Source organism: Carcharodon carcharias, chromosome 19 (assembly GCF_017639515.1).
Source record: "Carcharodon carcharias isolate sCarCar2 chromosome 19, sCarCar2.pri, whole genome shotgun sequence".
Taxonomy (NCBI): domain Eukaryota; kingdom Metazoa; phylum Chordata; class Chondrichthyes; order Lamniformes; family Lamnidae; genus Carcharodon; species Carcharodon carcharias.
In genome coordinates this window covers 90,419,451-90,446,096 of record NC_054485.1, presented here as the reverse complement: position 1 = coordinate 90,446,096, position 26,646 = coordinate 90,419,451, and the positions used below count along the sequence as shown (strand labels likewise).

At 45.9% G+C, this 26,646-nt stretch overlaps 1 protein-coding gene across 1 annotated transcript in view; it reads left to right on the top strand.

The window, feature by feature from the left end:
* gnl1 (guanine nucleotide binding protein-like 1) overlaps window positions 1-26,646 on the top strand; it is a 33,889-nt gene that overhangs the window by 5,178 nt on the left and 2,065 nt on the right. The window contains exons 2-11 of the mRNA XM_041212602.1: window positions 6,288-6,456; window positions 9,557-9,693; window positions 15,319-15,470; window positions 16,450-16,521; window positions 18,185-18,392; window positions 18,949-19,044; window positions 21,002-21,187; window positions 21,777-21,955; window positions 24,900-25,074; window positions 25,274-25,414. Coding sequence (XP_041068536.1) covers window positions 6,288-6,456; window positions 9,557-9,693; window positions 15,319-15,470; window positions 16,450-16,521; window positions 18,185-18,392; window positions 18,949-19,044; window positions 21,002-21,187; window positions 21,777-21,955; window positions 24,900-25,074; window positions 25,274-25,414 — 1,515 coding nt within the window. The remainder of the gene's footprint in view (window positions 1-6,287; window positions 6,457-9,556; window positions 9,694-15,318; window positions 15,471-16,449; window positions 16,522-18,184; window positions 18,393-18,948; window positions 19,045-21,001; window positions 21,188-21,776; window positions 21,956-24,899; window positions 25,075-25,273; window positions 25,415-26,646) is intronic.

Here is a 26,646-nt window from a genome sequence, read left to right as displayed (position 1 = left end):
AATAACGCAGTGATTGGGATATAGACCACAATATACAGGGTGAGTGAGAGGGTGAATAACCCAGTGATGGGGAATATCTGCCATGACAAACGGTGAGTGAGAGTGTGAATCACCCAGTGATGGGGAATATAGCCCATAATATACAGGGTGAGTGAGAGGGTGAATAATCCAATGATGGGGAATGTAGGCGATGATATACAGGACAAGTGAGAGGGTTAATAACACAGTGCTGGGGAATATAGCCCACAATATACAGGACAAGTGAGAGGGTGAATCACCCAGTGATGGGGAATATAGATCATAATATACAGGGTGAGTGAGAGCATGAATCACCCAGTGTTGGGGAATATAGATCATAATATACAAGGTGAGTGAGAGGGTGAATTGCCCAATGATGGGGAATATAGAGCATAATATACAGGGTGAGTGAGAGTATGAATAACCCATTGATGGGGAATGTAGACCATGATATACAGGACGAGTGAAAGGGTGAATCACCCAGTGATGGGGAGTATGGTCCATAATATGCAGGGTGAGTGAGAGGGTGAATAACCCATTGATGGGCAATGTAGACCATGATATATAGGACGAGTGAGAGGGTGAGTCACCCCGTGATGGGGAATATAGACCATAATATACAGGGTGAGTGAGAGCGTGAATAACCCAGTGATGGGGAATATCAGCCATAACAAACAGGCTGAGTGAAAGGGGGAATCACCCAGTGATGGGGCATATAGCCCATAATATACAGGGTGAGTTAGAGGGTGAATCACCCAGTGTTGGAGAATATAAATCATAATATACAGTGTGTGTGGGAGGATGAATGACCCAGTGATGGGGAATATGGACCATAATATACAGGGTGAGTGAGAGGGTGAATCACCCAGTGATGGGGAATATAGCCCATAATATGCAGGGTGAGTGAGAGGGTGAATCACCCACTGATGGGGAATATCAACCATAACAAACAGGGTGAGTGAGAAAGAATAACTCAGTGATGGGGAGTATTGACCAAAGCATGTAGGGTGAGTGGTGTGAAATAACACAGTGATCTGGAATAAAACCTGTAGTGTGGGTGATAGTGAACTACTCAGTCTGCCTGTCTGTGTGAGTCTGACCCTCTGCCGCATTTACCTGTGTGTGTGTGTGTAAATGTAAGTATGACCCCTTGTATCGTCTAGCTGTCTGTCTGAGAGTGTGGCCCTCTGTCTGATTTGTCTGTCTGTGTGTTTGTGAACCTTTCTTATAAAGCAAGTGTGATACTTGGTGTAATCAGAATGCAAGGCAGGTTTTTGGGAAGCTGGAAGCAAGATTTGCTGTTCAAGTTGAAATAAAGTAATTGTTTTTTTAAAAATCTGCTTTAAAACAGTAGTACAATTAAAAAGGGTACAAAATACAACACTTCTGTCGGGAGCTTTGGTAGAAGTCTGAACATGCAGAGCTTAAACTGTACTTGTAGGCATAGGAACAATATTTTCATATATTTTGATGGCCATTGTCTACTGTTAGTTAAACCATGTTTTGCTGAATGTTGTAAAAAGTCCACCATTGACTGATTAATGGCGAGCAGCATGTAGCTGAGCCAGCACATAGATTAGAAGGTCCGAGGTTTGATTTCCGTGCCTGTGCTGAGTTAGCCTGATCTCCGACAAACTATTGCCAGGGCTAGGATAAGGGTAAAAGGAAAACACTGCGGGTGCTGGAAATCCAAAACAAAAATAAAAATACATGGAAAAACTCAGTGGGTCTGACAGCATCTGCAGAGGGGAATACAGTTGATGTTTGAGTCCGTACGGTTCTTCAACAGAGCAAAGGAAAAATAGAAGAGAGGTGAAATATAAGTTGGTGTGTGTGTGTCGGTTGGTTGGGGGAAGGGATCGAAATAGGCTAAAAGGTAGAGATAAAACAATAGAAGGAAACACGTTTAAAAATAATGGAAATAGGTGGGAAAAGAAAAATCTATATAAATTATTGGAAAAAAGGGGGTGGGGATGGAGGAGAGAGTTCATGTTCTAAAGTTGCTGAACTCAATATTCAGCCTGGAAGGCTGTAAAGTGCCTAGTCGGAAGATGAACTGTTCCTCCAGTTTGCATTGAGCTTCACTGGAACATTGCAGCAGGCCATGGACAGACATGTGGGCATGAGAGCAGGATAGAGTGTTGAAATGGCAAGCGACAGAGAGGTCTGGGTAATGCTTGCAGACAGACCGGAGGTGTTCTACAAAGCAGTCACCCAGTCTTCGTTTGGTCTCTCCAATGTAGAGGAAACTGCATTGGGAGCAGCGAATACAGTAGACTAAATTGATAAGGGGAGGTGGCCATTCTCCCCTCTGTGGACTGCGAGCTCACAAACCCTTGCTGGACATCGGGGTTGGGGTAAGGGAGGGCAAGTTCAGCATGGCTGTGATGCCTTTGTCAGTCGAGCAGTGTGAAGACACTTGGCGCCTGGGTTCATGAACAAGACAGCATGGATGAAGCGAGCGAGAGAGAGCACGAGAGTGTGGAGTGTGACCATTCCACAGAATGAATACTGGTTGCAAGGAGAGGGGGTTAATGTTTGGAAAAAACAAAAATATATGACTAGTGCCCCACTTGAAACCCCCCCCCAACACAGAACTGGAAATTCCTACTGTTTATCTGAATGACTTTCAATAGATGATGTGTAGGGCAGATAAATGTAACCATGTGACTGCCATGGGGAATAGGCATGGAGAAACAGCCCAATCAGTGCATACTTTGGTGGTATCAGAGGAAGTCATGCAAACATGCCATGAATACCTGAAACCTAGTGCACTGATTAGAGCAATTACATTTCGCGCCCTCTCTTGCATCCTCTCACACACCCTCGCGCGCGCCCTCTCTCTGTTTCCCCCCCCCCTCACCCCTTCTCGGTTCCTCGCTCTCGCCCGTGGGGTGGCACTATTGATTAAGGAGAACATTAGCGTGTTGGAGGGAAAGGATGGCCTTAATAAAGAAATGGATAATTACCTGACGAGAAGAAAAGTGCGGGGCTATGGTGAAAAGGCAGGGGAGTGGGATGAGGTGGGTGTTCTTGTAGAGAGCTAGCAGGTACACGACAGACCGAATAGCTGCCTCCTCTCCTGTAACCTTTCTGTGATTCCAACATTGGAGGAAGACAAATGGTAGGCAAGAAAATATAACACTTGCATTTCTATTATGCCTCTCACAACCTCAGGACTTCCCAAAGCTTCTTGCAGCCACTGAGTCCTATTTGAAGTGCAGTTGCTGTTGTGACAGCCAGTTTGCACAGGGCAAGCTCCCATAGACAGCAATGTGATAATGACCAGTGTGTGTTGTTTTGTGGTGTTGGTTGATGGATAAATATTGGCTAGGACACTAGGAAGAACTTCCCTGCTCTTCCTTGAAATAGTGACCATGGAATCTTTTCTGCCCACCTGGGAGGGCAAAAAGGGTCTTAAGAACATATGAACAAGGAGCAGGAGTAGGCCATTCAGCCCTTCAAGCCTGCTATTTAAAAAGATCATGGCTGCTCTGATAGTAATCTGAATTCTGCATCCCACTTACCACTGATAACCTATCCCCCCTTTGCTTACCAAGAATCTATCCATTTCTGCCTTAAAAATATTCAAAGACTCTGCTTCCACCACCTTTTCAGGAAGAGAGTTCCAAAGACTCACGACCCCCTGAGTGAGAAAAATTTCACTTCATCTCTGTTTCAAATGGATGACCCCTTATTTTCAAACAGTGCCCCCTAGATCTAGATTCTCCCACAAGAGGAAACATCCTCTCCACATCTACCCTGTCAAGACTCCTCAGAGTCTTATATGTTTCAATCAAGTTGCTTCTTACTCTTCTAAACTCCAGCAGATGCAAGCCTAATATGTCCAACCTTTCCTCACAAGACAACCCACCTGTTTCAGGTCTGGTAAACCTCTGAACTGCTTCCAAAACATTTACATCCTTCTTTAAATAAGGTGAACAATACTGTACATAGTACCCCAAATATGGTCTCACTACTGCCCTGTATAACCGAAGCATAACCTCCCTACTTTTGTATTCAATTCCCCTCACAATAAATAGCTTTCCTAATTACTTGCATACTAGCCTTTGTGATTCATGCACCAGGACACCCGATCCCTCTGCACCTCAGAGCTCTGCAACCTCTCACCATTTAGGTAATATGCTTCTCTTTTATTCTTCCTGCCAAAATTTCACGTTTTCCCACATTATACGCCATCTCTCCGACTTTTACCCACTAACTTAACCTATCTATATCTGTTTGTAGCCTCCTTATGTCCTCTTCACAGCTTACTTTTCTACCTATCTTTATTTCATCAGCAAATTTGGCAACCATCCCTTCAATCCCTTCATCCAAGTCATTTATATAAATTGTAAACATTTGAGGTCCCAGCACTGATCCCTGTGGCGCACCACTCGTTACACCTTGCCAACCTGAAAAAGACCCATTTATGCTTACTCCTTGCTTCTTGTTAGCCAGCCAATCTTCTATCCATGCAAAATATATTATCCCTTATACCATGAGCTTCTATTTTGCGCAATAACCTTTGATGTGGGACTTTATCAAATGCCTTCTGGAAATTTAAGGACAGTACATCCACCAGTTCCCCTTTATCCACAGCACATGTTACTTCCTCAAAGAACTCCAATAAATTGGTTAAGCACGATTTCCCTTTCACAAAACCATGTTGACTCTGCCTGATTTCTTTGAGCTTATCCAAGTGCCCTGCTATAACTACTTTAATAATAACTTCTAATATTTTCCCTATGACAGATGTTAAGCTAACTGGCCTGTAGTTTCCTGCTTTCTGTCTCCCTCCCTTTTTGAATAATGGAGGTGCATTTGTTATCTTCTGAACTAATGGTACCTTCCCCAAATCTAGGGAGTTTTGGAAAATTGAAACCATTGCGTCAGCTATCTCACTAGCCACTTCTTTTAAGACCCCAGGATGAAGTCCATCAGGTTCCAGGCTTTGTCAGCCCACATCTCCAACAATTTACTCAGTACCACTTCTCTAGTGACTAATTTTCCTGACTTCTTTCCCCATTTCCACATCCCAGTTTATAGCTGCTTCTGGGACATTACTGGTATCCTCTACAGCATGTCATGTGAAAGGTGGCACTTCTGACAGTGCAGCATTCCCTCAGTACTGGATTAGGGAATCAAGCCTAGGCTTATGTTCAAGTCCTTGAATGGATCTTCTGACTCAGCGATGAGTGCACTACTTGCTCAGCCAGGGCTGATTTACATTCTCCTTCCTAACTCCTTTTGTTGCCTTGGATATGTCCAGTTAAACTTGGTGTGGATCAGGGTTTGCAAAAAATCTAATTATTTTTATTTGTTTATTTTGAGGTATTTAAGACGTTTAACAGATTTGAGAGAAGCTATTACATGTGGTGGGGTAATTCCAGAATGGAGCGTGACCATAAAATTGGAGCTAGACCATTCAGCGGATATCAGGAGGCACTTCTTCACACAAACGGTAGCAGAAACTGGAACTCTTTCCCCTAAAAAGCTATTGAGGCTAGGCGTCAACTGAAAAGTTAAAAACTGAGATTGGTAGATTTTTTTTTTCTTAGTGAACGATATTAAAGAGAATGGAACCAAAGCAGGTAAATGGAGTTAAAGTGCAGGTCATGATCTAGCAGAATGGTAGAGTAAGCTCGAGGGGCTGAATGGCCTGCTCTATATTTGTATCTCATCAAATTCTGACCTCTTGCAGAAATGAAAATCGAGGATGTGCACCTTTGACTGCCGTGCCTTCAGTCACCGAGACACTAAGCCTTGGAGTTCTTCCCTAAACCTCTCTGCCTCTCTCTCTCCTCCTTTTAAGACCCTCCTTAAAACATAACCCTCTGACCAAGCTTTGGGCCATGTATACTTGGTATACATCTCCCTTTGTGGTCTGGTCTTAATTGCATGTCTGATTAGACTCCTATGAAGCGACTTTGGGACTTTTTTATTCGTTCAGTGAGAACTGAGAGTGTAGCTCATGGATTGACAAAGCAGGGTATTCTAGTGTCTCTGTGTCTCTTGTCGCCTGTGTGATGATTAGCTATGATCCCATGGAGGAGCGGTGTATGACGATCTTTCTGTATTTGCAGGAGAAGTTTCCCTGTCTTAAGATAATTTGAGCATTAGGTAAGGTAGGGGGGGAAAGAAAACATGTGGCCAACTAAGAAAAGCACTGGCATAGTTTTCAACAGTGCAAGTTAACATGCAAGCTCTGGGCTTACTGCCTTATTTGCTGCTGCCTTCTAGCATTATTTTGGGCGATCCTGTTTCAGGTTTACCCGATGGTGTGAGGTCGAGCTCCCACAGCAGGAGCGGGAGCCATGACCGCCACGAGGAGCAGACGGACACGTCGGACAGTGAATCTTTCACATTGCAGGTGCGGAAAATCAATCAGCAGCCGGCGCTGTGGAAAGCAGGAGAGCAGGGATACGATCCCAACAGGTGAGGGGAAACTGAAGGACACTTGCCTGTCTCACCGGGTTCGGGGGTGGGGAGGACGCTCCTGACTGCTGTTAGGATTTCAGTGAAGTCTTTACCAGAAGCTTTAATAATATGTTTGCCAGAACGATAGAACTACACTCAGGTAAGTGCTGCACCTTCCTAATGTCTGCTGAGCCTGGAATTGCCATTGATGTGAATTTGACAATGTGCCAACAGGCCCTTCGGCCCATGATGAGACTTAAACCCTACATCAGCCTCCTCCCACTCTCTTCACTTTATCTCGGCCAATCAACATATCTTTTTATTCCTTAAATCAAATGTGGGGAAAGAAAGCACTCTGCAGGTTAGGCAGCATCTGTAGCGAGAGAGAGAGAGCAAGAAAAATATTTAACATTTCAGGTTTTCTAGTTCGAATGACAGGCCATTGCCCCAAAATGTTAACTCTGTTTCTTTTTTCACAGATGCTGACAGATTTGCTGAGTGTTTCCAGTATTTTCTGGTTTTGAACCTGTGACTTAACGGTGTGGCAGTCTTATGGCACAGTGGGTAGTGTTTCCTACCTCTGGGCCAGGAGCTCCAGGCTCAAGTCCCACCTCAGGACTTGATGGCTATGGAGAGTGCATTCGTAAAGTGGCCAAGCAGGTTGGTTATCAGCCTGTAAATCCTTCCAAAACCCCTGATGACAGGCAGTAAAGAGTAGGAGAGTTTCCTGGTTGGTCGTACTGCAGAAAGCAATGGCAAACCACTGCAGCGCTTTGCCAAGTATAATCATGGACCAATCCAATGGCAGTCTGTGGCTGCCAACACCCTGTTAGGGCATGGCACTTGAGGAGGATGATATGCTGGGTGTTTCTCACAGTTTTAGAATAGTACAGTATGAAATTTCATTATCACCATTATTTACATAACCCCATGGGTGATAACATCATCTAATATTGACTGCAAACTACAGAGATGTGTTACTAGTTTTCCAAGTAATGGGTAGATATCATGTTCTACAGATGGTCGATGCTGATAAACCAGCACCTCCTGGACCCCACACAATTACTTTACCCTGAGTTGCACCGCTCACGTTTGCCAAGGAGAAGTCTAACCCCAACCCTTTTCTCCTGTACAGTGACTATGTGGATGCTGTTTCTTTGTGTACATAGGAGTCCCTGAGGCGGCAGGAAGTCTGGGACTTGTGCTGGGGTGCAGTAGGTTGTGAAAAACAGGCTGCACATTCACTTGGTGGTTGTTAACCACAGCCAAATCTAGTTGCGTCCTCATCCAATGCTCGCAAGCCTCCACAAGCAGCAGAGGTCATGGCAGCAAGAGCCATGACCTGTTTTCTTTCTCCCATCCTGACTTGTGAATACTGAGGCTGTTTGCACAGGCTTCCATTGGGTTCCAAATGACAGCAAAAGAAAAATGAAGAGCCCTCATCATCCATAAGAGGGCCACTCTCTTTTTGTTTTGCTCTGTGTTAATGGCCTGGCCTAAACTATGAAGGGCTTCAATAGACTAAATTAGGAACAATTGTTTCGACCAGCAGGACAGTCAGTGACCAGAGGATGCAGGTTGAAGAAAATGGGCAAAACAACCAAGGTGGTTGGTGGTGGGGGGGGCGGGGTGAGAATTTTCTAAGCAGCAAGTTCTGATGATTTGGAAGATGCTGTCAGCAAAGGTGGTGGAAGCAGATTCAATAGTAACTTTTGGAAGTAAATTTAATAAATATCTGAGGGATTAAAAAATTTGTAGGGCTTGCTGGGAACGAGCCAGCAGAGGCACGATGGACTCAATGGCCTCTATGCTGTATGGAGACTGTGTGTTGACAGGTTGATTGTGCTCGTCTTGTTCTAACCTGGACCCAAGGTGGTGCTAGAGTTAGCTGTGGAGTCGGCGAGGAGGGGCAATGTCTCCTCTTCCATGCAGTTTCTGTTCCTCGATCAGGTTTCTGCTTATTCACAGCATTACAGATCTCTGCCTCCTTCCTATCCAGCACTGTGGGGTACCTACACTGAATGGACTGCTGCAGTTCAAGAAGGCGACTCACCATCTTCTCAAAGGCAGTGCGGGATGGGCAATAAATGCTGACCTAGCCAGCAATGCCCACATCCTGTGAACGAATTTAAAAAATAAAGTCCCTTTCTATTTTATCACTCCTGATAGCAAAAATTTAAACAGTTTTATTTATTAGAATAAATCAGTTCTATTCTCTCCCATTCTTTTATAATATCAAAGGAAACACTGCATGTTGACAGAAATTTGTACAAAGCCATCTTTGTTTCCGTCAGGAATCTTCTTCCCATCCTCAAGTAAAATGTCTGTGTTCTGCTTAATTATCTTTATTTGCACGTAATTTCCCATGCCTTCATCAGCTACAACAGGCAATGTAGCCCTGTGCTGTTTGAGGAACCTCTGCTGCGGATGCTGATTATATTATGGTGCCTTCACCAATACTTTCAGCTGTGGGGTTGTTAGCAAAGTGTACTTCGAACTCAGGTGCATGTACCTCGAGCCCATGTGCCATGTTACATTCAGCACGCGTGTGTGTGTACACACGCTGCCCCTTCGCATGGAGTCATTCTCGAGACAGGGGTCATTGCCAGCCCCCATTTACCTTTCATTCAAGGCCCAAAAACCTGTTTCCTATGATGTACAGAACACGCTGCAAAATAATGTGCTCAAAGACAACTAATCAGTCAATAAATATCCCGTTTGTCCTTAACCTTAACAATATATTGACATAACATCAACAGCAGAGATCTTTTTTCCTTCCTTTCCGACTGTAGCTTCTGTCCAGTGCATTCCTCATTTCAACATTGACCTGTTTTTAAAGAAAATGGTTTTCCTCATTGCTGCCAGTTACTTGATTCAAGTAATCACCTCCAAGCGGGGCCATGCAGTGAGGCAGAAAGTATGGTCTCCTGATTGCCCATTATCTCAGCCATGTGCACACTGCTCACTGTACATTTGAGAGTATTTCAGTGCAAAATAAAAGTCTTCACTTGGCTGAGATATGTTTCTTTCTTTTTCTCTTTTTCTCTCTCTCTCTCTTTCTCTCTCTCTCTCTCACTTACGCTCCTCTCACACCCTCTCTCTGTCACACACTGCTCAGGTTCCGGCTGCACTTAGAAAAAGAGAGCCGAGAGGAGATCGAGCGAAGGAAGAAGGTCACGCAAGAGAAAATCGTGGAGCTCATCCCAGAAACTGAGCTGGAAGTAGACATCGTTGACGTCTACAAGCCAGGGTCTGGTGAGTGATGGCTATGCTCGGTATGTTTTGTTTAACGGTCAACATTTGCTGTATGAGGAATGCGCAAAATAGTTTATTAAGGTTAAACTAGTTTATTTTAAATTTTCGTGTGTTCACTCCCTATAGAGCATTGGCTGCTGGCTCCCATTTACCAGCTTTGGGTTTAACATCTTTGCCACTCGTTTGAAGGCTGTGCCTTCAGCCATCTAAAAGAAAGAACTTGCATTTGTATAGAGCCTTCAACCATCCCCATGCTTTCCAAAGCACTTTACAGCCAAAGAAGTATGTTTTGAAGTGCAGTCGCTGTTGTAATGTAGAAAACGCAGGAGCCAATTTGCACACCGCAAGGCCCAACAAATGGTAATGTAATCAATCACTATGAAATCAGTAATGTTGATTGAGGGATAAATATTGGATGGATCATCTGGATGAACTCCCCTGCTGCCCGCAATAGTGGGCTGTAGGATCGTTTGAATATGTTGGAGAGGGCAGATGGGGCCACCGGTTTAACGTCTCATCGGAAAGATGGCACCTCTGGCAGTGCAGCACTCTCTCAGTACTGCACAGGAGTGTCAATCTAAATTTTGTGTTCTCTGGATTGGCAATTGAACCCAGAATCTTCTAACTCGAATGCAAGAGTGCTATCAACTGAGCCAGGGCTGACTCTAAATCTAGGCACTAAGCTCTGGAGTTCTCTCCCCAGATCTTTCTACCTCCGTTAATGTTTGTCTCTTTACGCTCCTGTGAAGTGCCTTGGGAAGCTTTACTACATTAAAGGTGCTATATAAATCCAACTTGTTGCTCGTTTGTCTGCCTGGCTGGCCTTCCGCACCCTATCCTCAGTAAGCTTGAGGTTATGAAAAACTCTGCTGCCCATGTCCTAACTCGCACCCCAAGTCCTGTTCACCCATCATGTCTGTGCTCTCTGAGCTACACTGGCTCCTGGTTAAGCGGAGCCTCAATTTCTAAAATCCCTTTCCAATGTTCTCAAATCCCTTCGTGGCCTTTCCCCTCCTTATCTCTGTAATCTCCTCTGGCTCCAGAGAAAAAAAAACGAATTTTCTTATTTTTCTTTCAGACAGCAGCACACCTGTTCTAGGCACATCTTTTGTTTCTTGCCTTGCCCCATCGCCATTCCTTTTGGCCCTGGAAGACTAACTCTTCTGCCGTTCAAATTCTCCTGTCTTTTACCCTATCACAGACCTTCCTTTTGTTTTTGCCCCACCCGTGCCTTGCTCAAAACCTATCACATTTCTAACTTAACCCAGTTCTGATGAAGGGTCACAGACCTGAAACGTTATTCCTGTTTCTCTCTCCCCAGATGCTGCCTGACCTGCTGAGTCTTCCCTGCATTTTCTGTTCTTATTTTACCTTCCATTAAACTCAGTACCTTGCCCGCTCTCTACATGCGAGGCCAGCTGGCAGGGTATTCAACTGCAGATAAATTCGAATTATCACTTGTTGCACAAATTAATTCTCATCTTTCCATCTGGCTCTTTTTCCAAGTATCTCGAGTCTGCATCCTCTGGTTATTGAAATCCTTGCCAGTGGCAATAATTTCTCGCTTCACCCTGTTGAAACCCCTTCATGAATTTGCACACGTCTGTTAAATCTCTCCTTGACCTTGCTGGCACCATTGAGCAATCTCTGAACCTGGACAAAACACTTGAGATGGGGAGGAAACAAGGTTGTTGGTCCCAGCAAACTTTTTAAAAAAAAAAAGTCATGACTATAGACCATGGAATGGGAACGTGAGGCTCCCCTACTGGACCTGGAAAATCCTTGGTCCTTTTCCAACTTGCGCTGAGTTAATTAATCCCTGTCGAAGTGTATTTTTTTTTATTCCTATTCTTTCACGGGTTGTGGGTGTTGCTAGCTAGACCAGCACTTATTGCCCATTGCCCTTGAGGTGGTGGTGCTGAGCCACTTTCTTGAGTGTATATGTTGTAGGTACACCCACAGTGCTGTTAGGAAGGAAGTTCCAAGATTTTGACCCAGGGATAGCGAAGGGATGGTGATATAGTTCCAAGTCAGGATGGTGTGTGGCTTGGAGGGGAACTTTCAGTTGTTGGTGTTCCCATGTACCTGCTCCCCTTGTCCTCCTAGGTGATAGAGGCCATGGGTTTGAAAGATGATGTCTAAGGATGTCTTGGTGAGTTGATGCAGTGCAAGTTGTACATGGTACACACTGTTGCCACTTTGTGTTGGTGGTGGAGGATGTGAATGTTGAATGTGGTGTATGGGGTGCCAATCAAGCGGGCTGCTTTGTCCTGGATGGTGGTTGGGTAATTGTAGTTGGCCTGCATCAACCCTCATCCAAAGGAGAATTCAACTGGAATTCTTATTCTTTATTCTGCTGGGAAATAGCCATGTGGCCAGGGTTTGAGGACGTAAACAGGCTTGGGTGCAAAGCTATCTACAATCAAATACTTCCCCAGTTGACCTCTCACGTTGAGAGCGGGCAAAGTACTGAGTGGCAGCTGGCAACTGTGGAAATGTGCCCAGTGCCTTTTCAGGACAGAATTGAAGGGAAATCACCAAGAAATACAAATGGATGCTGACCTCTAAGCATAATCGGCAGCGGCCAGTTAAAGGGGGAGTCGGCTGACACTAGCTGGTTCTAGTGCTGGGTGCTCCCTCAGTTAGGCCTCGGGCATAGCTCTCTTCACAGAAAACCTGGATTGTTAACATTCCACAATGATCAGTGTTTCTGTGACTAACATTGCTGACACCAACATACTGTGAAAACTGCCCTGTCACCATCAATAGCCGGCACTGAAAGAGCCTCTTAACTTTTTGTCCCTGCTGGTACAGTGACACCAGATGTGTTTTGGCAGCGGTGGAATTAATGATTTAAGCTGAAGATTTGTATAACTTTGCTTATCACATGATGAAGGGAATTGGCACGGAGATATAGAGCACTCCCTATTTCAGGTACCCAGTGTCTACATCAAGCACTACCAAAACATAGTTACAGAGTAAAGTTCCTTATGCACAGTCCCCGTCAAACACTCCCAGGGCAGGAACAGCACTGGGTTAGATACAGAGTGAAACTCCTGAGTCTCAATGAGTGACAAGGCTGTAAATGAAGTCAGTTGTGGTTTGTGTGCAAAAAGATGTGGGCTGGGGAAACCAAAAATTATTTCCCTTAAGTCCAAAAAAACAGAGGAGTCTTTCACCCTTTTCGTCCTGGACTGGATTTAAATCTAGGGAGCAAGGGGGGAAAGCCAATATGTTACCTCTGCAGCATGCAGTACATTTCTTAGCACCCACAACTACAAACCCCTCCTCACCCCACCCAACGCTTCCAGTGTTTGTTCCAATTCTAATGAAAACACACTTCCATCATTGGAACTGACTGGGGAATTACCTGACTCTGTGACCACTGCCTTTGTTTGTACCTGCTTTGTTTGTAGATACAACCAGGTATGATATCCCTTGGCCTCCCCCACACTGCCTCTTGACCGCACCTGCAGTTAGTCATGGGTCTGTGGGAAGCACTCTTGCTTCTGAGCCAGAAGGTCGTAGGCTCAAGTCCCGCTTCAGAGACTCTAGCAAGTAACCTCAGCTTGACACACCAGTGTGGTACGGAGAAAGTGCTGCACTATTTGAGTGTCGTCTTTCAGATGAGGCATTAAACCGAGGCTCCATCTGCAATCTCAAATGAACGTAATAGATCCCACGACACTATTGAAAGAAGGGCAGGGGAGTTATCTTCACCCTGTCCAATACTTATCCTTCAATTAACTTCAATTTTTTAAAAAAAGTTATCTGTTCGTTATCACATTGCTGATTGTGGGAGCTTGCTGTTTGCAAATTTGCTGCCAGGTTTCCTACATCACAGCAGTGACTGCACTTGGAAAAAATAATTGAATACTTGAATAGCTGTAAAGTACTTGGAATACCCTGAGGTTGTGTCAGACACTACAGAAATGCAAGTTCTTTGCATAAGGTGTGGAGCACAAAAAAACAGGGCATTCTGCCCAACTGGTTTATGCTGCCTTTAAGCTCCATACTATCCTCCAGTCTCTCATCATCTCACCCCATCACCAGATCCTTTTATTCCTTTCTCGACTATCCTGGAAAAGAGAGCCATGTTGCCGAAGCTTTTCATCTTGCACTCGTTGGGACAAACACAAGACTGCCAAATTTCAAAGGGTCGGGCCAGTTTATACAACAGGAGAAAAGGGTGCTGATTGATGGCGGGAGTCAACTTGCCAACCAATCAGGGTCGACTCACCAACCAATCAAAAAGCTCCCCTCTTTCACCCAACGCAAGAATTTATTCTGTATAAAAATTAATAATGCAATTTAACATATATTTTTACTTTATGTGAACTGGGTTGTGCTGAGCAACAATGAGAGAGATTTTTGATAAGTGCATCATGCATATCATGGTCAAACTTCAGCTTGGTTCTTTTGTTTTCATTTTTGAAAATCCTGCTTCACATATTTAGGTTGTACTAAATAGGATCTCAGGCCTGGGTCCTCACTGCCTTCAGTATTTTAGTTTCATTGAAACTCCTATCCCCGTGTGAACTGATAATTTAGTTAGAACGGTTTGCTTGCATCATTCTGAAGTATGGAGCAGCTGGTTAGTTGGGTGGGGAACGGAGGATCACGGAGAGTGGTAATAAATCAAACATCATGCAATCATAGAATAGCATTTTACTTTCAGACCTAAAGAGTGAAACAGTTCCTATTGTTGGAAGTTCAGTTTTAATGTTGTAAATGAATCACTGGCTCATGATGGGGGTGGTCAGGTGGATCACGAGTTGAATGGTGCTGACTGTGGCTGTTAATTCAGTCGGTAAGAGTTAAGCCAATCTGGGGAAGAGATTAATGGTGTTGGGAGATCCCGTGAGGAGGCACATCCTTTGAAACCTCTCCGACCCCTCGGGCGCTGCAGACCCCGTGGTTGAGACCCCCTGACCTATGCTTTTCACGTCGACTGTTCTGTGGTAACGCATTTGATGTTCTTTAGGTACAGATATTTATCCTGAATTCCCCATTAGATTTATTAATGGCTATCATATTTATGACCCAAGTCTTGTACTGGCCCCTAGTCTTGTACCCTATTGAAAACTTTCATAGTCTCAATGGCCTTTATTTGGTCAACTCCTCAGCCAACTCTAGAAAAAGCTTAGCCTGTTTAGCCTTTGCTGGTAATATGTATTCTCTCCCTTTCGATAGCATCCTTGTGGATTATTTTTGCACTTTCTCCAGTGCCTCTACATCCTCCTTATGATCTGGAGATCAGCACTGTTCAGAATAAGTGTGATCTAACCAAGGTTCAGTAGAAGTTTAACAAACTTCCCTGTTTTTCAATTCTAGAAATGAATCTCTAGCGCTTGGTTTATCCTGCAGGGATATTCTTGCTGGGAGGTGACTCACTGGAGGAACCCAACCAGTGTCCTTTGTGTGGTCTGAAATGTTAGATCTTCACCACCAGGTGAAGTACAGCTGCTGTAAGCTGCCCCTCTGCTTTTCATAAGCTGTGCTCATAGGTGATTTGATTTTCTTTTTTTTCCCCTCTTTCTTTCTTTCTCTCTCTCGCGCTTTCTCTCTTTTTCTCTCTCGCTCTCTCTTTTTCTCTCTCTCTCTCTCTCTCTCCCTTGTGCCCAGTGTTGGATTTTCCAAAACGCTCTCCTTGGAACTACACAATGACAAAGGAGCAGCTTCTGGTGCAGGAGGAGAAGGCGTTCCGTGAATACTTGGAGAAGATTTACAGCACATTTGATCCCGTGAAGCTCAGCTACTTCGAGCACAACTTGGAGGTGAGGAATGTTGGCATCACAGGTGTGTTGTCAAGATGGTGCTAGGGTAGGAAGCTATAGCCATTTGGAAGGAGCTTGAGATATGAAAGAACTTGCATTTAGTGATGTCTTTCACGGCCTCAGGATGTCGCAAAGTGCTTTGCAGCCAGTGAAGTACGTTTTGAAGTGCAGTCAGTGTTGTAAAGCAGTAAGTGTGGAAGCCAATCTGTGCACAGCAAGCTCCCACAAACAGAAGATCTGTTTTTTTATATTTGCTGAGACTGACATCAGGGATAACCTTCCCCTTGCCTTCTTCAAAATAGTGCCAAAGGGATCATTTTATATCCACCTGAAAGATGCGACCACAGTTGAACTCATCTGAAAGACTCAATGTACTTGGGACCATGCCTTCTGGAGTGGGGTGATTTGTCAGAGGATTTTAAAATCATGAAGAGTCTTGATAAACAGGAAAGGGGAAGACTATTCTCTCCAGTTGGGCAGTCAATGAAGCATCGACACTTAAAAAATGTCACTAGAAGAGTGAGGAACAGAGCAAGTGTGTAAATCAAAAGAGGTTTACCCTGAAATAGCTAGGGATATATTGTGGAATTCAGAAACCATCACTGTAGAAAGTAGCTGAGGTGGGGAAGATGCACAATAGAGTTAGTACCTGGTTTTTGGAGGATGGGTGGTGAGGGGCTGCTGGTTAGGTGGTACCTGGTGAGGGGAGGGGTAGGGTTGTGGGTGGATGCTGGTTTGGTGGTACCTGGGTGGGGTGATGCTGGTTTGGTGGTACCTTATGATGTGCTGGTTGGGTGGTGTGTCGGGTGCTCAGTGTGGTGGCTGGATTTTCTTCTCTGCGCACCATTGCAGTTGGAATGACTAGAGACTTTTGACGTCCTCCCATGCAGGGAATGCACTCTCGCGCAGACTAGTTATTTATTCCCTGCATCATTATGGTAGTTTTTATACTCATTCTTTTGCTGTTTCTGCCCTGTAGACCTGGCGCCAGTTATGGAGAGTCTTGGAGATGTCCGACGTTGTACTGTTGATCACAGACATCAGGCACCCGGTATGTACTGCAAAAGGATGATGAGGTAGGGGCATCAGTCTGGAAAAATTGGCTTGAATTGAAAAGGGGCTGTGAATTTTTGCATAGGATGGGGGTAATTGCTGGGTAATTGCTGCTGCTTTGTATAAATCTGTGCATCGCATTAGCTTCTCTGATGTATCTTGGATGATATTGTGCTGTGGAGGCCAAGTCACTGAATACTTTTAAGAAAGAAATATATATATAGAATTCTGACTCTAAAGTCGTTGAGGGGTATGGGGAGAGCTTGGGAGTATGGCGTTGTGATAGAGGATCAGCCTTGATCATACTGAATGGCGGAGCAGGCTCGAAGGGCTGAATGACCTACTCCTGCTTCTATTGTCTATGTTTCTGTGTTACATATCAAATGGCTATCTCGTCCTTCTCTGCTGCTGCTGTGTACATGTTGCTGCTCGGGTTGGTAGAATGGATTTAATTGCCATTGTATCATCGTGTCCTGCCAACCCCCACCCCACACCGAGTTGATCTCCCTGCAGTGAGACTGCACTATAACATCTGTTTTTTTTGTTCGTGATACTTAATGAGAAACCATGGTTTTGAATTATGACCTTCCTCTTGCCTCTTCCTAGTACCTCCATAACTAGGTCTTATTCTGTTGACTAATTCCGCCTCCGTATCATCAACTGACTGCCCCTGCCTCAGCTAATTCTGCCACTGAAAACCTGATGTTACCTCTGGACTCAACCATTCCAATGCACTCCTTGCTGGCTGACCTCTTTAATCATGAGCTCATTCAAAATTCTGCTCCCTAACTTGCACCAAACCCCATTCACCCCTTGACCCTTTGCACACTGACCTGCCCTGGTTCCTGCTTTGGAAATGCCTCGGTTTTAAAATACTAATCCTTATTTTCAAAATCCCTCCATGGCCTCGCCACAACCCACCTCACCCCCCCACCCCAGTTTTTGTAACATCCTCCAGCCTGACAACCTTATGAGATTTTCATGCTTCTCTCATTCTAGCCTCCTGAGCATCTCCGAACTCTAACACCCCAGCGTAGGAAAGCGTGCCTTCAAGTGCCTTGGCCCTGAAGCTCTAGAATTCCCTCCCTAAACACATCTGCAGCTTTCTTTCTTTAAGGTCTGCTCCTTGAAACCTATCTCTTTGAATAAGTTTTTGGTCGGCTGTCCTAATATCTCCCTGTGTGGCTCAGTAGCAAATATGGTTTGAGCATGCTCCTGGGAAGTGTCTTGGGATACTTCACTACGTTAAAGGTGCCATATAAATGCAAGATGCTGTTGTTGTCTCGCTGTGTGTTCCTGACTGATGCACTATCTACCTATTGAACTTCTTCCCTCTATTTGTGGGTTAATAAGATAATGTTGACTGCACATTTTTAAAAATTCATTCACGGGATGTGGACTTCACTGGCTGGGCCAGTATTTATTGCCCACCCCTAGTTGCCCTTGAGAAGGGTTTATAATACGTACACATGCAGACACATATAAATGCGCACACACAAATATAGATAGAAACATACAAACATTCATACTCCTCCATATACACTTATATATTAAGAAAAGCTAGCTTCGACTATTCTACCTGATGCACCCTTTCACTTATCAATTTCTTTCTTGAGCCAGTTCCTTCCTCTCTCTTCCCCCACACCCCACCCCCCTTCCAGGTAATCCACTTTTCCCCGGCACTTTATGACTATGTAACCCAGGAAATGAAGAGGAATATTATACTGGTGTTGAATAAGATTGACCTCGCTCCACCCTCCCTAGTGGCAGCTTGGAAACATTATTTCCAGCAGAAGTTCCCTCAGCTCCACGTGCTCTGCTTCACGTCGTACCCGCGGGAGAAACCGGGTGAGACAGACCCAAGTGCTGGTAAGTAGCGGCTGGGCCTGGGCCGTGGCTGGTAGTTTAGTGACGGGCGTGGTGTTGAATCAAAGTGACCCGTGTACAGTCTTTATCTAGCCTGGTCCACATTACTATGGGAGGAACAGAGCTGCGTCATCCGCCCAGTGTTATCACTATTCATGCTACCTCCATCTGGCCACTGCCAAACTGTTCCACCCTGAGCTGTGATGGAACCAGACTGTGAATGGGGGCGAGGTGGGTGAGAGGGCTAATGCCCTCCAGTGGGATGAGGCTGCCCAGTGTCTGACTGTGAATGGGGGAAGAGGTGGGTAAGAGGGTTAATCCCCTCCACTGGGAACAGGCTGCCCAGTGTCTAACTGTAAATAGGGGGAGGTATGTGAAAGAATCAATCCACTTCCTCCCCGCACCCGCCCCCTCCACCTTTGTGACAGATGCCTGAAGTGATGGTCAGTTTGAATGACGTTGCATATTTTTTCACAGTGTAAATGTGCATCTCTTGAGTTATTAAAGCTTAACCAGTGGGGACCGTGTGTTTCATTTGACTGTCCGTTGTGGAGTTTAGTTTTTCAGAAGCGAAGGCGAAGGAGGCGGGTCAGGACAATGGCCGTGGGGCCTAAGCAACTGCTTAAAGCCTGCGAGACCATCACGCAGGGGAAAGGTAAGGCTTGGAATCTGTATTGGCACAAGAGAAAGAAACATTCAGAGCCAATATGAAAAATTTCACAAGTGTAGAATCTTACAGCACAGAGGGAGGCTATTCAGCCCGTTGTACCTGTGCTGGCTCTTTGAAAGAGCTATCCAATTTAATCCTGTACCACAGCTTTTTTTCCCTGTAACCCTACAAATAAGCCCTTTTCACACATGCGCCAGTTGCCTTGTGTTCTATATTGAATCTGATGCCACCACGCTTTCTCACTTTTTGCCTTCCAGATCTTAGCAGCCCACTGTGTGAAGAAATTTCTCCTCATTTCCCTTATAGCCTTTTGCCAATTATTTTAAACCAATAACCTGTAATTACCAACCTGTTTACTCTTATAAAAGCCCCTTGTAATTTTGAGTGCTTCTATTTGGTGACCTCTTGTCCATCTCTGTCCTAAGGAGCGTAATCCCAGCTTTTGCAGTCTCTCCACATGACTGAAATCCCTAATCCATGCTATTATCCTGGTAAGGTTCCCCTATACCCTCTCCAGGGCCTAGACACCCTTCCTCGAACGTGGTGCTCAGGATTGCACACAATGATGTTCTGTCAGCTTATAAAACAGTGAGAGCATGGCAGATCTGTCTGCTAGTGCTTTCGCCTGAATAGTGAGCAGATTGTCACTGTATTGTGCTGAAGGGCAGAAACCCCGCAGATTTTTCCAGACCACACCTCCCTCCACACCCCCTAGTGCAGCGCTGGCTGAGGTCAAGTATCTCTGTTGCTGAGCTTGATTTGAGGTCAGGACTGTCTGGCCTGTGTGGCTCAACCATCTTAACCAGATCTTTTGGAATCCCTCTGCATGGCTGGGACAACTTGGAAAGAGCGGTAATGAAGCCTTTCCAACTCTACCACACTCTGAGGAAATAATTTTCAAAGAAAAATGACCTTCAGAAACCCCTTTTAAAGTCTTATCTTTTTAACCAGTGCTATCTGGTTTTTCTCCCTCCTGGCCCTTGGTTACTGCTGCTCCTTGGTCTCCCTTCCTCCTTTGACCCTCTTTAACGTGAGTCCCACTCCCCCTGCCCTTTCCCCATGAGCCTGCAAATTTTTTTTTCCCTTTTCGATTATTTCTCCAAGTTCTTTTTCAGTCTATTGAATCTGCTGCCACAATCCTTTCAGGCAGAGCATGTTGGATTGTAACAGGGGACTGTACGTTTAAAAAGAGAGACTCATCTCACCTCTGGGTGTTCTGTCCATTACAGCACTTTACCACTGTGTCCTCTAGTTACTGACCCTCCTGCCACTGGAAACAGGCTCTCCCAATTTAATCTACCAAAAAAAATAGAGGAACAGGAGGAGGCCATTAAGCACCTTGGCCCTGTTCGAGTTAGACCTTGACCGATCTGCATGTCAAATCCACCTGCCACCTTGGTTCCATAATCCTTAATACCATTACCCAAAAAAATCTATCAGTCTCTCAGTTGTGAGATTTTCAATTTCATCCTAACCTCAGCAACTTTATGGGGGAAGAGAGTTTCTGGTTTCCACTACCCTTTATGTGAAGAGGTGCTTCCTGACATCAGCTCTGAATAGCCTGGCTTTATATTTAAGATTAATGCCCAGAGGAAATTTGTTTCTCTCTACCTGCCCCAGCAAATCCTTTGATCATCTTGAGCTTCTCCATTAGAACAACCCTTAGTTCTTTATACTCGAGGGAATGCAAGACTAGTCTGTGCAATCTGTTGGAATTTAAGCTGCTTGGCTCCGGTATCATTTTGGTGTATCAGCGCTGCACCCCCTCCATTGCCAGTATGCCCTTGGTGGGGGTGGAGGGTACGGTGCCATCAGAATGCAGTTATTCCAGAGGCGGTCTATGTACAAGCTGTGCCATAAACTTCCTCCTGCTTTGTATTCCAGCCCCTGTTCCTTCCCATCCTCCTCCCAGTTGTGTAATTGCTTCTCTGTCTCTTGCTAGTGGACTTGAGCAGTTGGAAAGAGAAGATGGATCGGGACGCAGCAAACACTCGGCATGAAGAGCTGACTGACGAGGAGGACGAAGATGATGCTGTCCTGGTGGAGCATCAGACGGATTCTGCCATGGAAATGTGTGCACCGGTGGATGAACTCTACAAGGATGGCATCCTCACTGTGGGCTGTGTGGGTGAGCTGGCACGGCTGATACAGTTGGCTTTTATCGTGGGGCGGTAGCTGCTGAAAACGTGTGGCTTCCTCCCCATCCTTCAAGTGCCCATGTTTTCCTTTGCAAGTGAGCATGGCCATTGATGCAGGAGGCTTGGATTGCCAGCAGATGGCAGTACTGCAGGAAAACTATCGCTCAACTTGTTTAAAAGCTATAAAATATTGCCCAACTGTACAAGTCCTGTAGGTGTCCTCCCTCTCTCCTTTCTCCACCTTCCCTTTCCCCTTCCCCCCCCCCCCCCTCCCCGGCCCCCACAACTTATTTCCCTGCTCCCCTCTAAATTTCTCCAACTCCACCCCACTCTCTCGAATCTGGTTTTCCAACTGGAGCTCAGTGATCGAATGTGCAAAGATGTTCGGGATCTGAAGTTGAAAATGCGGAAAACGTCCCAAAGAGTGGCATTCGTTTGAGGAGCAGTTCCACCCCCACCCAATCGTTTCTAGTTGTAGCTGCCTTGGAGGAAGGAAAGAGCTAAGCTGCTTTTACGTTTCAGGAATTGGCACAGAGTTTAAGATCTGGTATCAAACTTAACTTTCCTCACTTCCCTCAGGGTTTCCCAATGTGGGCAAGTCATCTCTCATTAACGGCCTGGTGGGGAAGAAGGTGGTGAGCGTATCCCGTACCCCGGGCCACACCAAGTATTTCCAGACCTACTTCCTGACGCCCACCGTCAAGCTCTGCGACTGCCCGGGTCTCATCTTCCCATCGCTGGTGGACCGTCAGCAGCAGGTCAGTTAGCGACACTGCATGTGTGTGTGTGCGCGCGCGGGTGCAACTGGCTTCAGGGAGATGATAACACTGCAACAAGAACTTGCACTTGCATAGCCCCTTTAAAACGTCTCAAGGTGCTTCACAGGAGTGCAGGGGAAAGTCATGGAATTTGTCCATTTAATTTTTCCAGGCATGAAAAAGTTATGGAAAATTCCCGAAAAGGTCGGGGGTGAGACGTTTCTGACTTTGGGTGGGTTTCTGACCTTTTCCTGCTTTTTTTCTCTCCGGCGTCCACTTCCCCCTCTCTGTAATCGTTAGCTTCAGTTCACAAGTCTGGAGTCCTGCCTGACCCTGTCCATTGCCACTGCCAATTGGATGCTTTAAAGACTGCCAGAACAAGAGCTGTCATTGGCCGAATAGTATGTGCCAGACTCCCCCTGTCCATCCATTGTTGCTCCTCTCGTGTGAGCAGAGGTATATTTGCTGGTGTCAGTCGCAGAGACGGAGGACCAGGCAGACGCTTTCTTCAGAGCCGGAGCGCGGTAAACAGGGTGAGGCAGAGCAGGAACAAGCACCCTGGTGGAGGAGGCGACACATAAAATGATGCTGCATGTCTATAGTTGAGACCTGCTTGCTCTGACCGTTCACATGAGATCCACTGAAAATCTCTTCAAATTGGCAAAGATGTGGAGTTTTATTTTGCTAAAGGCGTGCAGGAGCTCTGGGAGTGGCCAAAGATTCAATACGTAGGGTGATATTTGGACAGCTGTCAGAGGTAGGTTTTAAGGAGGAGTGCGAGGTCAAGGGACAGAGAGGTTTACGGAGGGAATTTCAGAGGTTGGGACCAGTACAGTTGAAGGCATTGCCACCAAGGATGGGGCAAATGAAGTCTGGGTTGGAGTGGAGGGCAGAAGTAGATGAGCTTAGTAATCTCAAAGATTGTGGGGCTTAGGCAGGTTACAGAGATAGGGAGGGGTGAGGCTAGGGAGGGATTTGATGTTGTAGCTTTACCAGGTTGACGCCTCATTTTTAGGTATGCCTGGTGCTGCTCCTGGCATGCCCTCCTTCACTCTTCATTGAACCAGGGTTGATCCCCCAGCTTAATGGTAGAATGGGGGATATGCTGGGCCATGAGGTTACAGATTGTAATTGTATACAATTCTGCTGCTGCTTGTGGCTGGCAGCGCCTCGTGGTAGCCCAGTTGTGAGTTGCTAGGTCTGTTTGTAATCTATCCTACTTAGCACAGTGGTAGTGCCATGCGACATGGAGGGTATCCTCAATGTGAAGATGGGACTTTGTCTCTGCAGGTTGTCACTCCTACCGATACTGCCATAGACAGATGCATCTGTGACAGGCAGATTGGTGAGGATGAGGTCAAGTATGTTTTTGGTTGGTTCCCTCACCACCTGCCGCGGACCCAGTCTATCAGCTATGTCATTTAGGACTCAGCCAGTTTGGTCTCTAGTGGTGCAACCGAGCCACTCTTGGTGATGGACATTGAAGTCCTCATCCAGAGTACATTCTACACCCTTTCCACCCTCAGTGCTTCCTCCAAGTGATGTTTAACAGGGGGAAATACTGAATCATCAGCTGAGGGTGGGGGCGATAGGTGGTAATCAGCAGGAGGTTTCCTTGCCCATGTTGAACCTGATACCATGAGACTTCATGGGGCCCAGATTCGATGTTGAGAACCCCCAGGGCAAACCCCCCCCCCCCCACAGACTGTATACCACTATGCTGCCACCTCTGCGGGGCCTGTCCTGTCAGTAAGACAGGACATACCCAGATATGAAGATGGTGGCGTCTGGGATATTCGGCCATGAAAGCCCTCACAGCTGAACATTTGGTTCAGCCCACCCTCAGTGCATGCTTTTCCTATTAGGGGGTCACCAGATGGTGGTCAGGAGCAGCAAGCTGGGGCTGAAGCTCAGGAGCACTGAGTGTGAATGTGGTGGCCCTACCAGCGGACACTCTGCCTGAGGTTAAAATAACACAGACCAGGGGCTGAAGCTCATCTTGGTCTATGTGGTGTTGTACTACTTCAGGCTGTGCACTGACTTACTGCACCATAGGGGTGAAAGAAAGACTTGCATTTAAATAACACCTTTCACAACCACAAGACGTCCCAGAACATTTTTGGTTCAGTTAGGTACACTTTTAAGTGTAGTCAATGTTGTATTGTAGAAACTGCTGCAGATAATTCGCGATGAGATAATCAGATAATTTGTCCTATTGATGTTGATTGAGGATTCAATATTGGCCAGGACCTTGGCAATAATTGCCCTACTCTTCTACGGGGCAGTGTCCTTGGGAATTATTACAGCCACCCCAAGTTGGCTGATGGGAATCTCTGTTTAATGTCTAATTCTGAAGAAAGCACCTCTGGCAGTGCAGCAGTCCTTCAGCGGTGGTGGTGTGTTACACTTCAGTCGGGGAATCTGAGCTGCGGTGGCAGCATGCACTTTTTACATGCATGTTGCAGTCTAGAGCTATGGGTGGTGAGAGGCTTTAACATTCTTTCCATCATGTGGATGACCTAGAATCCCTCCTGTTCTCACCACCTGCCTTTGGCCCGTGTTGGAAAGACTTGCAGGTGGATACTCAACCTGTTTGACCGCGTTGTCCTTGGACATTAAGTCCTGGGGCGGGGCTGGAGCCCAGAGTGTCTGGCCCAGAGGCAAGTGCTCTACCCGCTGCGCCACAAGACCTTTCATTACTCCACCGGTGCTGCACTTTGGTGTCAGCCTAGATTTTGTGCTCCGGTCTCTGGAATGGGACTTGAAGCCACAGCCTTCTGACTCGAGAGGCAACCTCGAGCAATGGGTGACAGCTAAATGAGCTGTCATTTTAAACGCTAGATTTCTTTCCTTTTATTAAAATGCGCAGATCGTTCACCCTCCGCTTGGCTGAGTCGCTTGTCTCTTTTCTAAAGAATGCAGTTTTACCTCCTCCGCCCTCTAGATCCTTGCTGGAATTTATCCGATAGCGCAGATCCAGGAGCCGTACACCTCGGTTGGCTACCTGTCCGCGAGGATTCCCGTACAGAAGCTGCTGAAGCTCAGGCACCCGAACGTGGAGGAGGACAGGCCCGGGGAGCAGGGCGAGGCCAAGTTCACGGCCTGGGACATCTGCGAAGGTAACCATGTGTCAGGAGCAGAAGTCGGGGGAATTGGTGGGGTGAAGAGAAAAGGCTGCTCGCTAACTATATTCAAATAATCTAGAGGACGGAATGCTTTTTGGTCCCTGTGTCCAGTATTATTAACAAGCTCCGGGCTGGACCTGGGTTGAGAATCGATGCCCTTCTCTCACACCCTCTGTTATTTGTCTCTTTGCAGCCTGGGCAGAGAAGAGGGGCTACAAGACAGCTAAAGCTGCACGGAATGATGTGTTCCGGGCAGCTAACAGCATCCTCCGACTAACTGTGGATGGGCGTCTGTGTCTGTGCATGAGACCCCCAGGCTACACCATGCAGAAAGGTGAGTGCTCAGTCAACTTCAGCAGCGAGCGTCAGTGGGGCCCGGCCATGGGGAGTCGAGCCTGATTTGAGTTTGAAATGAGGTTCCTTGTGAATTCTGGAATGTGTCTTCCCTGTTTTTTTTTTAACCATTTCTACGCAACGTTTAAGAGCGTGTCTCACTTGCAGTGTTACGAAGTGGGACAAGTTCTCCTGTCTTTCCTAATACCTCTTGGTACCAAGGATTGGGTTGTTGCCTCTTTCTCTGCACTGTCTCCAGTGCTCCCCCTGTGCTTCAGTGACCAGTACTGGGATCAGTTCTCATGGGGCACTGGCACAGTCGGCGTAAGCATCCTCTACAGCCGCAACAATTAACTGGTCATTGTTCAGCTTTTTCTGAGTTGGTAAGTAATTCTGCGCAGTGATTGATTTTAAGTTGTTTAAAATCATGAATAAAAATTGGGCAACACTTACATCTATTGCAAGTGTTGGCTATTGAACCTGCTGTGTCCTTTTATAAGTTGTAGTATCTTACAGCACGGGAGCAGGTAATTAAGCCCATTGTCCCTGTGCTGGCTCTTTGAAGCACCTATGCGATCATAAGACATAGGAGCAGAAGTAGGCCATTTGGCCCATCGAGTCTGCTCCACTATCCAATGAGATCATGACTGATCTCATAATCTTGAACTCCACTTTCCTGCCTTTTCCTCATAACCCTTGATTCCACGACTGATTAAAAATCTGTCTGTCTCAGCCTTGAATATACTTAATGACCCAGGCTCTACAACCCTCTGCAGTAAAGAATTCCACAGACTCACTACCCTCTGAGAGAAGAAATTCCTCCTCATCTCTGTCATAAATGGACGACCCCTTACTCTGAGATTATGCCCTCCGGCCCAAGACTCTCCCACAAGGGGAAACAACCTCTCAGCATCTACCCTGTCAAGCCCCCTAAGAATCTTATATGTTTAAATAAGGTCGCCCCTCATTCTTCTAAACTTCAATGAGTAACAGGCCCAACCTACTCAACCTCTCCACATAAGAAAATCCCTCCATCCCCAGGATCAAGCTAGTGAATCTCCTCTGGACTGCCTCCAATGCCAGTATATTTTTCCTTAGGTAAGGGGACCAAAATTGTTCAGTGTATTCTAGGTATGACCTAACTAATGTCTTGTATAGTTTTGGCAAGGCTTCCCTATTTTTATATTCCATTCCCTTTGAAATAAATGCCAACATTCCATTTGCCTTACCTAA